The 10,862-nt window shown below is 39.9% G+C and overlaps 1 protein-coding gene across 1 annotated transcript; it reads right to left on the bottom strand.

Annotated features, from left to right (window-relative positions):
• Positions 1–7,455: 7,455 nt before the first annotated feature.
• Positions 7,456–9,753, bottom strand: LOC106085884 (BUD13 homolog). The gene is made up of 2 exons (XM_013250329.2): positions 9,721–9,753; positions 7,456–9,657 (listed from the first exon to the last, which is right to left on the bottom strand). The coding sequence occupies exon 2, from the start codon at positions 9,646–9,648 to the stop codon at positions 7,546–7,548; it is 2,103 nt and encodes a 700-aa protein (XP_013105783.2). The 5' UTR covers positions 9,649–9,657; positions 9,721–9,753; the 3' UTR covers positions 7,456–7,545.
• Between the last annotated feature and the right edge of the window lie 1,109 nt (positions 9,754–10,862).

Below are 10,862 nucleotides of genomic sequence, written 5' to 3'. Positions count from 1 at the left end.
ATTTTTAGGCAAATACATTTCAAAGCCAATGAAACAATTTTGACGCCGCCAGCAACAGGTAATATGAAGAAAAATATGTATCGAAAAATTTTTCTTTGAAGTTCCAATTGCGATATCTTATTATATGAAAATTAAATTAGAATTAAATTTAAAAGTCAAAATTGAAAAAAATTTCCTATGAAAATTATATTTTGATAAAATTGTTTATAAAGATCAAGCTTTGACCAACTTTTTTATGAAATTTCAAACACAAGACCCGTAAAAGGATATGGGGACATTTTTAAGATGAAGTAGCACTGTTTCTCCTTCTCAAATCCTCCATTTCCCTTTCACCAGAAGCCACATAGATCGTATAATATGCGGACAATTGAGGGATTACTGAATACGAGAGCCGATGGTGATACGATTCTGACCACTAACTATCCCAATTTGCTTCTTACAACATTTGATCTGAATCTTCGCTGAAGGGTAGGGCTGAAGATTAATCGTGTAATGCTCCTTGCCTTCAATCATTGCGGTCCGAAGAAATAAGCAATCTACAAGGTCTTTCATGATGACGATTTGGGCAAAACATGAATTTAGAGGAATCCTTGTCTTCTCAGGAAACTTGAGCATGAGGGCACGCGCTAGAGTTAGAGAAAAATGTGGGCTGTTGAGCGGCGCCTCAGTTTGTCATTTACATAGGTTTTTAGAGGGCTGGCGGGGTGGAAGCTTTTGAATGGAATCTCTTTTCTTGTTGAATGCTCGGGAACGTTCGGATCTAGGATGGGTTTGTTTCTCTGCAGCGACATCAACATGTATCCCAGCTACGCGCACATTTGAATCTTCCCCCTGAAAACCCTTAGCGACCTTATCCAACAAGCCGCGTCGGCAAGACGTCTTAAAAGAAAGGTGCACTCAAGAGTTGTCGAAAACTCCCCAACTGAAAATTTTGTTTGAAAGCAACTTTGCGTAGAGTAGTCTTCATGCTCTTTACTGCTGGCTCGCACAGTCCGCCCATATGTGGATCATGATGAGGTCTAAAGGCCGGGAAAATCACTGCAAGCTATACTTCTCACAAACAGATATCTCTACAATTTGGAAAAATCTTTGGTATTCTTGAGCTAGTGATTTACTGGACCCTATTAAGTTGGTGCCATTATCTGAAAAAAAATTAGCTGGGAAAACGTCTTCGACCGACAATTTATTGAAGGTAGATAAAAAGGCTTCAGTTGAAGGTTCTGAACATGCCTTCAGATGAACACCTTGTGTAAAAAGGCCAACAAAAATGGCTGCATATCCTTTATGTAGTTTTGCAGAACGTAGTCGCGACGTTTTTAGATCGAAAGGTCTACAAAGTCAACTCTAGTGTTGGTGAACAGTGTCGAAAATTTGAATCTTTCCGTGGGAAGAGCGGCATGAGTTGACTTCTAACACGGCTTTTGTAAATTTTACAGGCTTTACAGTTTTTTATGCAGAGTTTAATAGAATTTTTTAGTTGTATAAAACTCTTAACGAATTGTAACCCAACATAATTTATTGTTCCGAATGTAGAATGAATTCGATGAATATTTTGCAAAATTTTAAATTTGTGGCAAGAATAATTGAAATTCCTTATAAACCAGACCAAATAGCAAATTACTCTCAAGAGGAAACCGGTGAAGAATGTCCCCCATTTCAGTTACGAGTCTGATATGAACTTCTTTTTTGAAGTTCAGGTTTCGTGAGTGTCACTTTCTTTGGCCAGAATTCTGGAGCCTCAAAATCAGAAGGTGCAGTTCCAGATATCCCCAGATTGTCAGGGTTGTCGTAACAACATGTCTACAGGTAGCATGTAACAGGTTATGTAACAAGAATGGAAAAGCGCCGAGGTGTCTAAAAATCATGCGTTTTCCACCGGCGGCACTTTTTCATGCTTGTCACATAAATTTAACATTTTTTTTATTTCATTTCATACCCATATTGCCCGGGTTAGGACTTCACTACATTAAAATCCCTTGGGTCCTCCCCTGGTCCAATTTCTAGAAATGTTTTGGTATATTTATAATTTACTCGTTCATACCTAGCAAGCCGGACTAACATTTGTTTCGCCATGATTGCTTAGGTTGCAGCACATCCCACTGAGGAGGGTTTTGAAATAATCATATATCAACAAAACAAACAAAATAAGTCATTTCATTTTAAATAAATGTTTCTTGGAGTTCATAAATATGTTTTATTTTAAATCCTAAGCAATTTTGCCATTTCAGAACGTACACGCTTAAAATATTCCAATTATTCATTTTTCATTCTTTTCCAACAAATTTTCAAAATTCTGCTAGCCGTCACCTGGAAATCTCATACCCAAATTACTTTTTAACGGCGTTCAACTTTTAACATCGGCCACAATCTTTGTAACTCACCTCTGTATTTGTGTCCATTGTTCATGGATTTCTTTAATGGTCCACCATTTTTTCTTACACTTTTAATATTTTCCACATTTCTTTGACTTCCTTACAAAAAGGCACACTTTTCACTTCACTTCTTTGGCACATTAATAATTAAAATCTTGCTTAAATTTCGTATAGACTTGTTGAAATGTTCAATCAACAGCCAATATGCTTACTTCTTATTGAGGAACTGAGTGGAATGGGAGAATAACAAAAATATTTTGAAACTTTCCAGAGTTGCCAGACCGTATCAAATAAATAAAAACAAAGAAAAACATAGAAATGTTACCATATCAGTGCTAAGCAATAAAGGGAAAAAGAAACCGTTAATATTGGTCAGGGTTTTAAGGGTGGTTCACATTTAAAGATTTGTCCGTTAAAATTTATATAGCCATTGACCTTACTAAAGCTCCTATTAAACCAAGGCGGATTTAAAAAGGTGATCTCACGCGAACAGCTGTTAACAGTCGGCCAGGATTGACGGTTTTAAGTTGTCCAATTTTTGTTTGCATTCTCTTTGTTGTCATCTCTTTCTCGCATATTCTCCGCTCATGTACGCACACGTATTCACACACGCACACATATTTCTCTGGGTGTATTGGCAAAACGTCGATCAGCTTGATGACAAGATGGCGATTGTGATTGTTGTACAAATGAGACAACCTTTAATTGTTTCGCCATGCTATTGCACAATCAAACATGTCCTATGTAATTTAAAAAATACCAACTTTGAAAGTTGTGCACATCGTGTGACACGTATGAAAAATTTAATATGACATATGGAGTCTGAAATAACTATGCAACTTATTCGATTAGTTCTAGCTTCTATTTAATCGAGCATACATATAGACACACGTCTATAAAAAAGGGCAATATACAGGATTCACTGAATAAGGTTAAGCCAAGCCTACATACAAGTTTTTGAATTTTCATCATTAAGCTCATTAAACCTGTCATTGTTAACGTTTTTCTTACTTGCTTGCAATGTGAGACTGTTCATATTCAAACTCAAATTGACTTAATAAAATACACAAAATTGAAACATTTCAAGACTTATTTGGAAAATATGTGAGATAAAAAGAGTAATAATGCGTGGATGTGCATTATGCTGAATCTTGTAAGAGAAAAAAATACTATGGCCGAATTAGCGCATACGTGATCGCTTTCGTATCGAATGAAATTTCAACTCGTATGTATCGGAAGTTACACCACTTGTATATACATCTTTTTTTTTTTTTGCAAAGTTTTGATAAATAAAGATCGATATATATATTCGCGTTCTTAAATTTCTAAAATTCCCGTTAAATTGAAATATACATAATTCACAATAGAGAGATTTCCAACGATTTTACTCTTTCACATATGCGGTAATTCGGCCCTGACATTTGTTAACATTCACAATAGGCCGATTTTGACAATCTTAATGATGTTCATGGGGCCTATCCACTTTATGTTTTTGCAAGTGACTTAACCTTTTATTAGTGAATCATCGGCGTTTTTAAGCTTAATCGCCCACCGCCAAAGTTTTTTCATTATGTTTAGTGCAGACCCAAATATAAAGAACAATGATCACTGTGCTGTTGATCTATAAAAGAATTTGAAGACATTTAAAAAGATTTTAAGATTCTGATGTTAATTTAGCTATAATTGACTAGTGAAATTTGTAAAAATAAGAAGTCGTGTACCAGTGCTTATAGTGAAATAAACAAAAATTATAAATTATTAATGTACCCGTAAAGAAACATTGGTGTTAGATGGTAAGTTCTATTTTTGTTTATATTAAAATCCAGTTTAAGAAATGTTGCTTAATAGTTTCTCAAGAGTGGTTAGTCTGAGATAGTGTTGCAGAAAACTTGGTAATAAGGCGATAGCCACAAGGGTTACACAGGACTGGGAAATCTGCAGCTCTAGCCTCTACCCTTTTTACGAAAGGCAACATTGATAAGACAGAATGTATGCCCAGCACGGGAAAGATGTGAGCACCACATAGGCTGGAACATTGAAGTCCAATCTGTGAAGTGTTCATTTTTGTCACGATAAGCTTAGCTGCGAACTACCGGGCGCGTCCACATGTTGCGGATAGAGGAATATTCCATACGCAGTAGCTGCTACGGCAGTCGCGGGCAATCAGTGATATCGATAGTAGAGACTCAGTGAGAGGCCGGGCGTCACCAGGTCCTGCACAAATACTGAGTGACTATGATGCTCGATATGACAAGGCGAGATATTGTCGCCTTTAAATAACCAATGGTCACCTTGTTCCTGCGAGATCGGTCCGGAACCAGCTTGTTTACCTACAGGAGCTTGTTGTAGCCACATTTCCATGTGGAGGTGGCGATGGTGGTGGATGGTCAGCTTTTTCCGTGTAGCCATGGTGGCCACATTTCTATCCAGGACCAATTTTTTTCTATTAATGGCCATATTCGACCTTGACGAAAATTGCCCCCTTCACATGAAAATGTGGCTAAAACAACAACAACAAAAGAGAATGTATGCACAGTAAGGTGGGAAAAATGATTAGAGTCACAAAAAAACTAACCTAGGAGTTGCAAAATCCTAGTCAACAACAAACAATTACAAATGTTTCTCAAAAAACCATGCCATGTTTCCGGCACTGTTCAACCTCTACCTTACCTCTATTCCACACTCTCACGACTTAAGTCATTTACGGACTATTCTAAAATGATGACTCCGGACCTCTACGTTGAAGACATCTGTGATAGATTAAACATCCATCTACCAGGAAAGAGGGTGGCAAAGACAATGTCACCGAGTATTTTGCAACACAGGACGTAGCTCATGCTGGGGCTAAGGAAGCATGACTTGTGATTGTTAATATAAGTCCTGACTGGTCATAGCAAACGACAGATCAGACTTCGCTCTGGACTTAGACAGACAGCTGCAGGGTTTGGGATGACGAGGAGAAGTTGGAGACAGTCGAACACCTTTTGTTGTTGTTGTTGAAGCCACATTTTCGTAGGTGAGCAAACTCGTTCCGGTCCATAGGACCGATCGACAAGGTAACGTTATGGCCAATGGTTATTTAAAAGCGCCAATAACTCGCCTCAACATATCGAATACCATAGGCACTCAGTATTTAAGCAAGAGCCGGTGCCGCCCGGCCTCTCACTGAGACTCTCTATACCGCTGATTTTCCGCGATTATCCGCCAGTATAAGAGGTGAACACCGATGTACATTTCGTCTTCATTTGTTGTTGTAGCCACATTTCCATGTGGAGGTGGCGATGGTGGTGGATGGTCAGCTTTTTCCGTGTAGCCATGGTGGCCACATTTCTATCCAGGACCAATTTTTTTCTATTAATGGCCATATTCGACCTTATTAGGAAATGTAAAAGCCTATATGAGTCATATTCGACCTCGTCAGGTGATATTTTTGAGCGAATAGCCTCTTTGACTGGATAGAGCATCTCAAGACCCGCCTGCTGACCAAATTTGTGTGGGCTATATTTGTTTGTATCTAGGGCGCCCCGGTAGCCGACTTGGTAGCGTGCTTGGATTACCAGTGCAGGGGTCGTTGTTTCGATTCCTGCCAGAAGACTTGGTCTGTCGCTACTAGGGTATCACAATGGACTTAAAATTGTCCAAGTGAGTCTATCAAAGACTGCCACTCTTACCAAACCTAACCTAAAGAAATTGCTTTTGCCTATAGCAAATTAGTTCATAATCTCACAGGTAGGGGGCGTTTAGAGTTTTTTTTTTCTCGCCTATTTATATTCGAATATACATAGTGGCAGGCGCAGGTAAGATGAGTCTATTCAACACGAAGTGGTGTACCACGAAGTTCAATCCCCCACCTCCATTCCGTATGCCATCCTTACTTAGCCCGTTGCAACTGGGACAACTTTGCAGGCTGCATGTGGTTAGTCAGCTATCTCATGTATCAATTGCAAATTTGCCCAGGGCAAACTTCTCCATACCAATGAGTGCTGATTCAAGTTTTTAAGCTCAATGATAAGGGCCTCCTTCTCATTGCCAAGTCGGAACGGCGTGCCGCAATGCGACACCTTTTTGTGGAGAAGTTTTTACATGGCTGCCATACCAAATGGTACAATACCTTCCAAATGTCGCCAACATTAGGAGGGGATAACCACCGCTGAAAATGGTCATGATGTTCTCGCCAGGATTCGAACATTGTTAAAAGCCTCTTCGATGTCAAAGCATACCACCAAAACGTACATCTCATACAGGGCGGTTTAAACCAACTTTCCCTTAACATAGGTATGCTGCTTGTATCTGAACAATTCGGTGGCATAAGGACGTTCAGGTCTATAGATCTTGGTGTTCGCAAAGCTTGCCAGACGTGGGTATAAACACCACCCTTGCCTTCTGTCAGGCTTACGGAGTATATTCAAGTCCTAGGCTCGCTGTGAATGAAGCGACCAGATAAAGCGCCTGGTAGTCCGCCTCCTGTAGCAGGTCCGAGTGATTTTAATGGTTGGAAGCTCCTCCAGACTTTCTTTACCATAGAGACCCCTATGTTTTTAGGCAAACTTCTTGGAATCTATTGCAGATTATGATTTGCTCTACAAAAATTGGCCCATCCTATTGGTGTATGCCTCCAGCGGCATGCAAGTTAGTAAATTGAGATGAGACCCAAAGTGTAACGGTTGTCAAATGATCACTAGTTGGGAGATGTAAGCGCTTTAAGATTATGTGGGCCAAACTACTCTTGAAGAAGTCTATCGATTTACTGTCATTGGCTAGAACAGAAGTTTTACTCATTGTGTCCGCCATGGCAGATCACTGTACCTTTTGCACGAACTAATATGGGCAGACAGACGGACATGTCTAAATAGAAACGGAAAGTGGCCACTCACTGCAGTCGGGTTTAGGTTCCGGTATCGGCCCAGGATCATTCGCTGGAAGAGCAATTTTTCAATGATTAAAGTTAAATTTTCACACTTATTTTTGTATGACGTCCTGGAAGAAATTTCTGAATCAATAAAACCCATCTAATAAAAAAAGGACTTGTTTCCTAAGATGTTAAAAATGGTTTATCGCCCTAAAAAAATAAACAAAATTTTATGTACATAAAAAAAAATTAAAAATTTATTTCACAGTCATACTCCCTTTTTGTGAGTAAAACAAACGGCAGCTGAGCTCAAGCATTTCTAATTTACATATCTTCAACACTATACTGATAGGCTTCATCTTGTCTAGCTCTTCGTTCGTTTTGTTTATCAAACCATTTCTTTTCGTAGCCATTGGAACGATCCACACCATCCCATCGATAGCCAGGTCGTATGCCAAAACGATTTTCCGGGTAGGGTCCCTCATAGATGGGCTTTTTGGGTTCATTCGATTGCTTTTCCTTTTCTTTACGTTTTTGTCGCATATACTCCAGCATGGGATCTTCTGCTCGCTCCTGTTCCTTCAGATAACGCTCAAGATCTTCATCGTTGGCAAGACGGGCCAAAGGTTTACTGGCTTCATATTCCATTTCGGCTTTACGATTCTTATAGTCTTCCAGCTGTTTGAGGCCCTTGCCCAAACGTTCGTAATGCTCTTTGCGTTTCTTATCATTTTCCTCTTTGCGTCTTCTTTCCTCGGGATCTTCTTCGCGTGCCTCACGAGCTCTGCGGCCCTCCCTGCCAGTTTTGCGCACCCGAATTTCAGCATCACGTCCAGATATTTCAGTGGACATTTTCTCAAATAGAGCATCCTCCTTTTGGCGTCGAGCATTGCTTTCGGTTTTAAGAGCCTGGGCATCTTGTAGGCCGGCCTTTTTGCCATCCAGTGTTTTGGTGGTTTTAGGCTTATGGGTGGGTGGTGGTGAATCACTGGAGGTTTTTTCCCAGCGAGATTTTCTTTGTGGTGTTGGTGAAGGTGAAGGGGGAGACATTTTTTCTCTTTTTATGGAACGCTGTGGTGGTGATGTTTCTCTGTTTACTATGTCTTTTCGCCTGGGTGGAGATTGATCAGAAGAATTTCTTCTAGGTTTTCTGACGGGTGACATTTTGTCCTTGCGGCTTCTAGCTGGTGATTGATCATAGTCTTTTCTTCTGCGTGGTGGGGAATTATCTGGGGATCTTCTACCTTTTCTGGGAGGTGATTGATCAGAATCTCTTCTCTTGCGCGGAGGGGTAGGTGACCTTCTACTTTTTCTTGGAGGTGATTGATCAGAGTCCCTTCTTCTGCGTGGTGGAGAATTATCTGGTGATCTCTTGCCACCTTTTCTTGGAGGTGATTGATCAGAGTCCCTTCTTCTGCGTATTGGAGAATTGTCAGCTGACCTTTTGCCGCCTTTTCGTGGAGGTGATTGATCAGAATCTCTTCTTTTTCTACGTGGTGGGGAATTATCTGAGGAACTATTTCTCCTTCTTCTTCTTGGTGGTGATTGCCTAGGTGATTTTCTTGCTCTTCTAGGAGATGAACTATCAGAATTTCTTCTTTGTCTTGGCGGTGATTGATCTAAAGATTTGCGTCTTCTTCTTGGAGGTGATTGGTCTGGTGATCTACGGCTTGTTCTTGGGGGAGATTGGTTTGGTGTTTTGCGACTTGTTCTTGCTGGTGATTGAACTGGCGACCTGCGATTTCTTGGGTTACCTCTAGGAGGACTATTATCCATCGAACGTTCATGTCGCCTGGATTTAGTTTCAGGCGATTTCTGCTTACGTGACCTTCTTGGTGGCGATGGATCTGATGACGAGCTACGTTTGCTTCTTCTGGGCGACTCCGATGATTTTCTTCTTCCCCTTGGCGATGGTGATTTGTTTCTTTTGCTTGGTGGTGAATTGCTTGGACTACGTTTGGACTGTTTTTTCTTCTCTTTCTTTCTGGGTGGTGAATTGTCCGGCGATTTCTTTTCCCTTTTAATGTTGACCTCCTGTTTTATTCTAATCTCAGAGGCCTTGCGACCCCATAAGTCTTCTTCCTTCAAGGCGGATGAACCACCTCTACTGCCATTTTCATCTTCTGGTTCATCTTTTATGACTATGCTTTTCCATTTGGGTACATTTTTTACAGCATTGTGTATGTCCTCCGTGTATTCGCCAACAATTTGGGGAGCATCTTCACCAGTCAGCAATAGTTCCTCGTCAATTTTTAGACCATTTTCAGCATCCACCAAATCATCGTCTATTATTTTAACCGTAGCCGCCGCCGAGTCTTTGGACTTTTTACTTTTCTTATCTTTCTTCTTTTTCTTGACCTTATCACCGGACAGGTAACGTTTAAGATATTCTTTTTGATCAATTTTGGTTGCTGAATGTGAAGACATTCTTATATTCTATGGGAAATAATTGAAATATATGTTATTTGTATAATTTAATCTCAAACGCACGCAACAAACCCCAAATGTCAAAACAAAAATTGCAATGCTTGTTCTTCTTGGCATGACGAAGGGTGAATTGGCTACATGTAGTGTTGGTAAGCGTTTGTTAGTTGTGGAAAGCAACTCTGTGCAGTGGTAAAAACAGGGATGTTTATGACTGTTAATTTTAAATGTTTTATAGGAATTTGGGAAAAGCAATGTGGAAATATGGATTTTATTAAATTAATCAAATAAAAATATAATAATGAACCTCTATGTAGCGATGGGAAAGATCAGTAGATGGAATTTTGAAGGTTGTCAAGTATTTATTACAATGACAAAAAATTAAAAAAAGCAAAGCTAAGCAGAAATTTGCAGAAAAAATCGAAAAAAATCCCCCCAGATACATGAATAAAAAGTTCGTTTTTGGGGTTCGGTCCAAGGGGGCCCCCCAAACGGGCCTTTCCCGCATCAAGTGATATTGAACGAAATATGGACAATATGGTCCTCAAATTGGCTGAACTGTATTTTACGGGGTAGTTCCAAATCCATTTTTGCATACCCCCTAATTTTGACCCAGGAACCCGAATATGAAGTCCGTTTTTGGGTCTAGGGCCCGTGGACCTCCTAGGGGCCGAAACACAAAAATTCTCAAGACCCCATAAGTCCTTCCCGGGTCAAAATGTTGGGCATTTGATTGTAAATTCGTAATCTACTAATCAATTCCTTTCATTTGATACCCATGTAGCCTAGGTTGGACTACTTCCCCTCAAAGGGGATTTTTGGCCCCTAGAGGAGTCCACGGGCCCGAGTCCCAAAAAAGACTTCATATTCGGGTTCCTGGGGTCAAAATTAGGGGGTATGCAAAAAATTAGATTTTTTCCGAACTAGCCCGTAAAATACAGTTAAAGAAAACTGCGCATAGAGACCATGCTAAGTTCTGCACTAGGAAGGCCTCTAATTACCTCTGTTTTAAACCAACACGATTCTCGCCAATTGTCAAGATGAAATATCACAGTCCCAATAGCTACCTTACACTCGTGGAAGCGGATTTATGTTAGCTTGTATTGTAACCTTAAAATATTTTTAGTACGGAAGTGGTAGTCGAAGAAACTATGAGTCCTGGAAAAGACAATAAAAAAAAACTTAAAATTCATTTAAGTCGTCAATAAGCCTTCTTA

This window comes from Stomoxys calcitrans, chromosome 2 (assembly GCF_963082655.1).
Source record: "Stomoxys calcitrans chromosome 2, idStoCalc2.1, whole genome shotgun sequence".
Classification (NCBI taxonomy): Eukaryota; Metazoa; Arthropoda; class Insecta; order Diptera; family Muscidae; genus Stomoxys; species Stomoxys calcitrans.
This window is presented reverse-complemented; position numbering and strand designations above follow the sequence as displayed.

Bases quoted from the DNA above. Each gene is read 5' to 3' on its own strand.
- LOC106085884 (XM_013250329.2), bottom strand. From the start codon at position 9,648: ATGTCTTCACATTCAGCAACCAAAATTGATCAAAAAGAATATCTTAAA.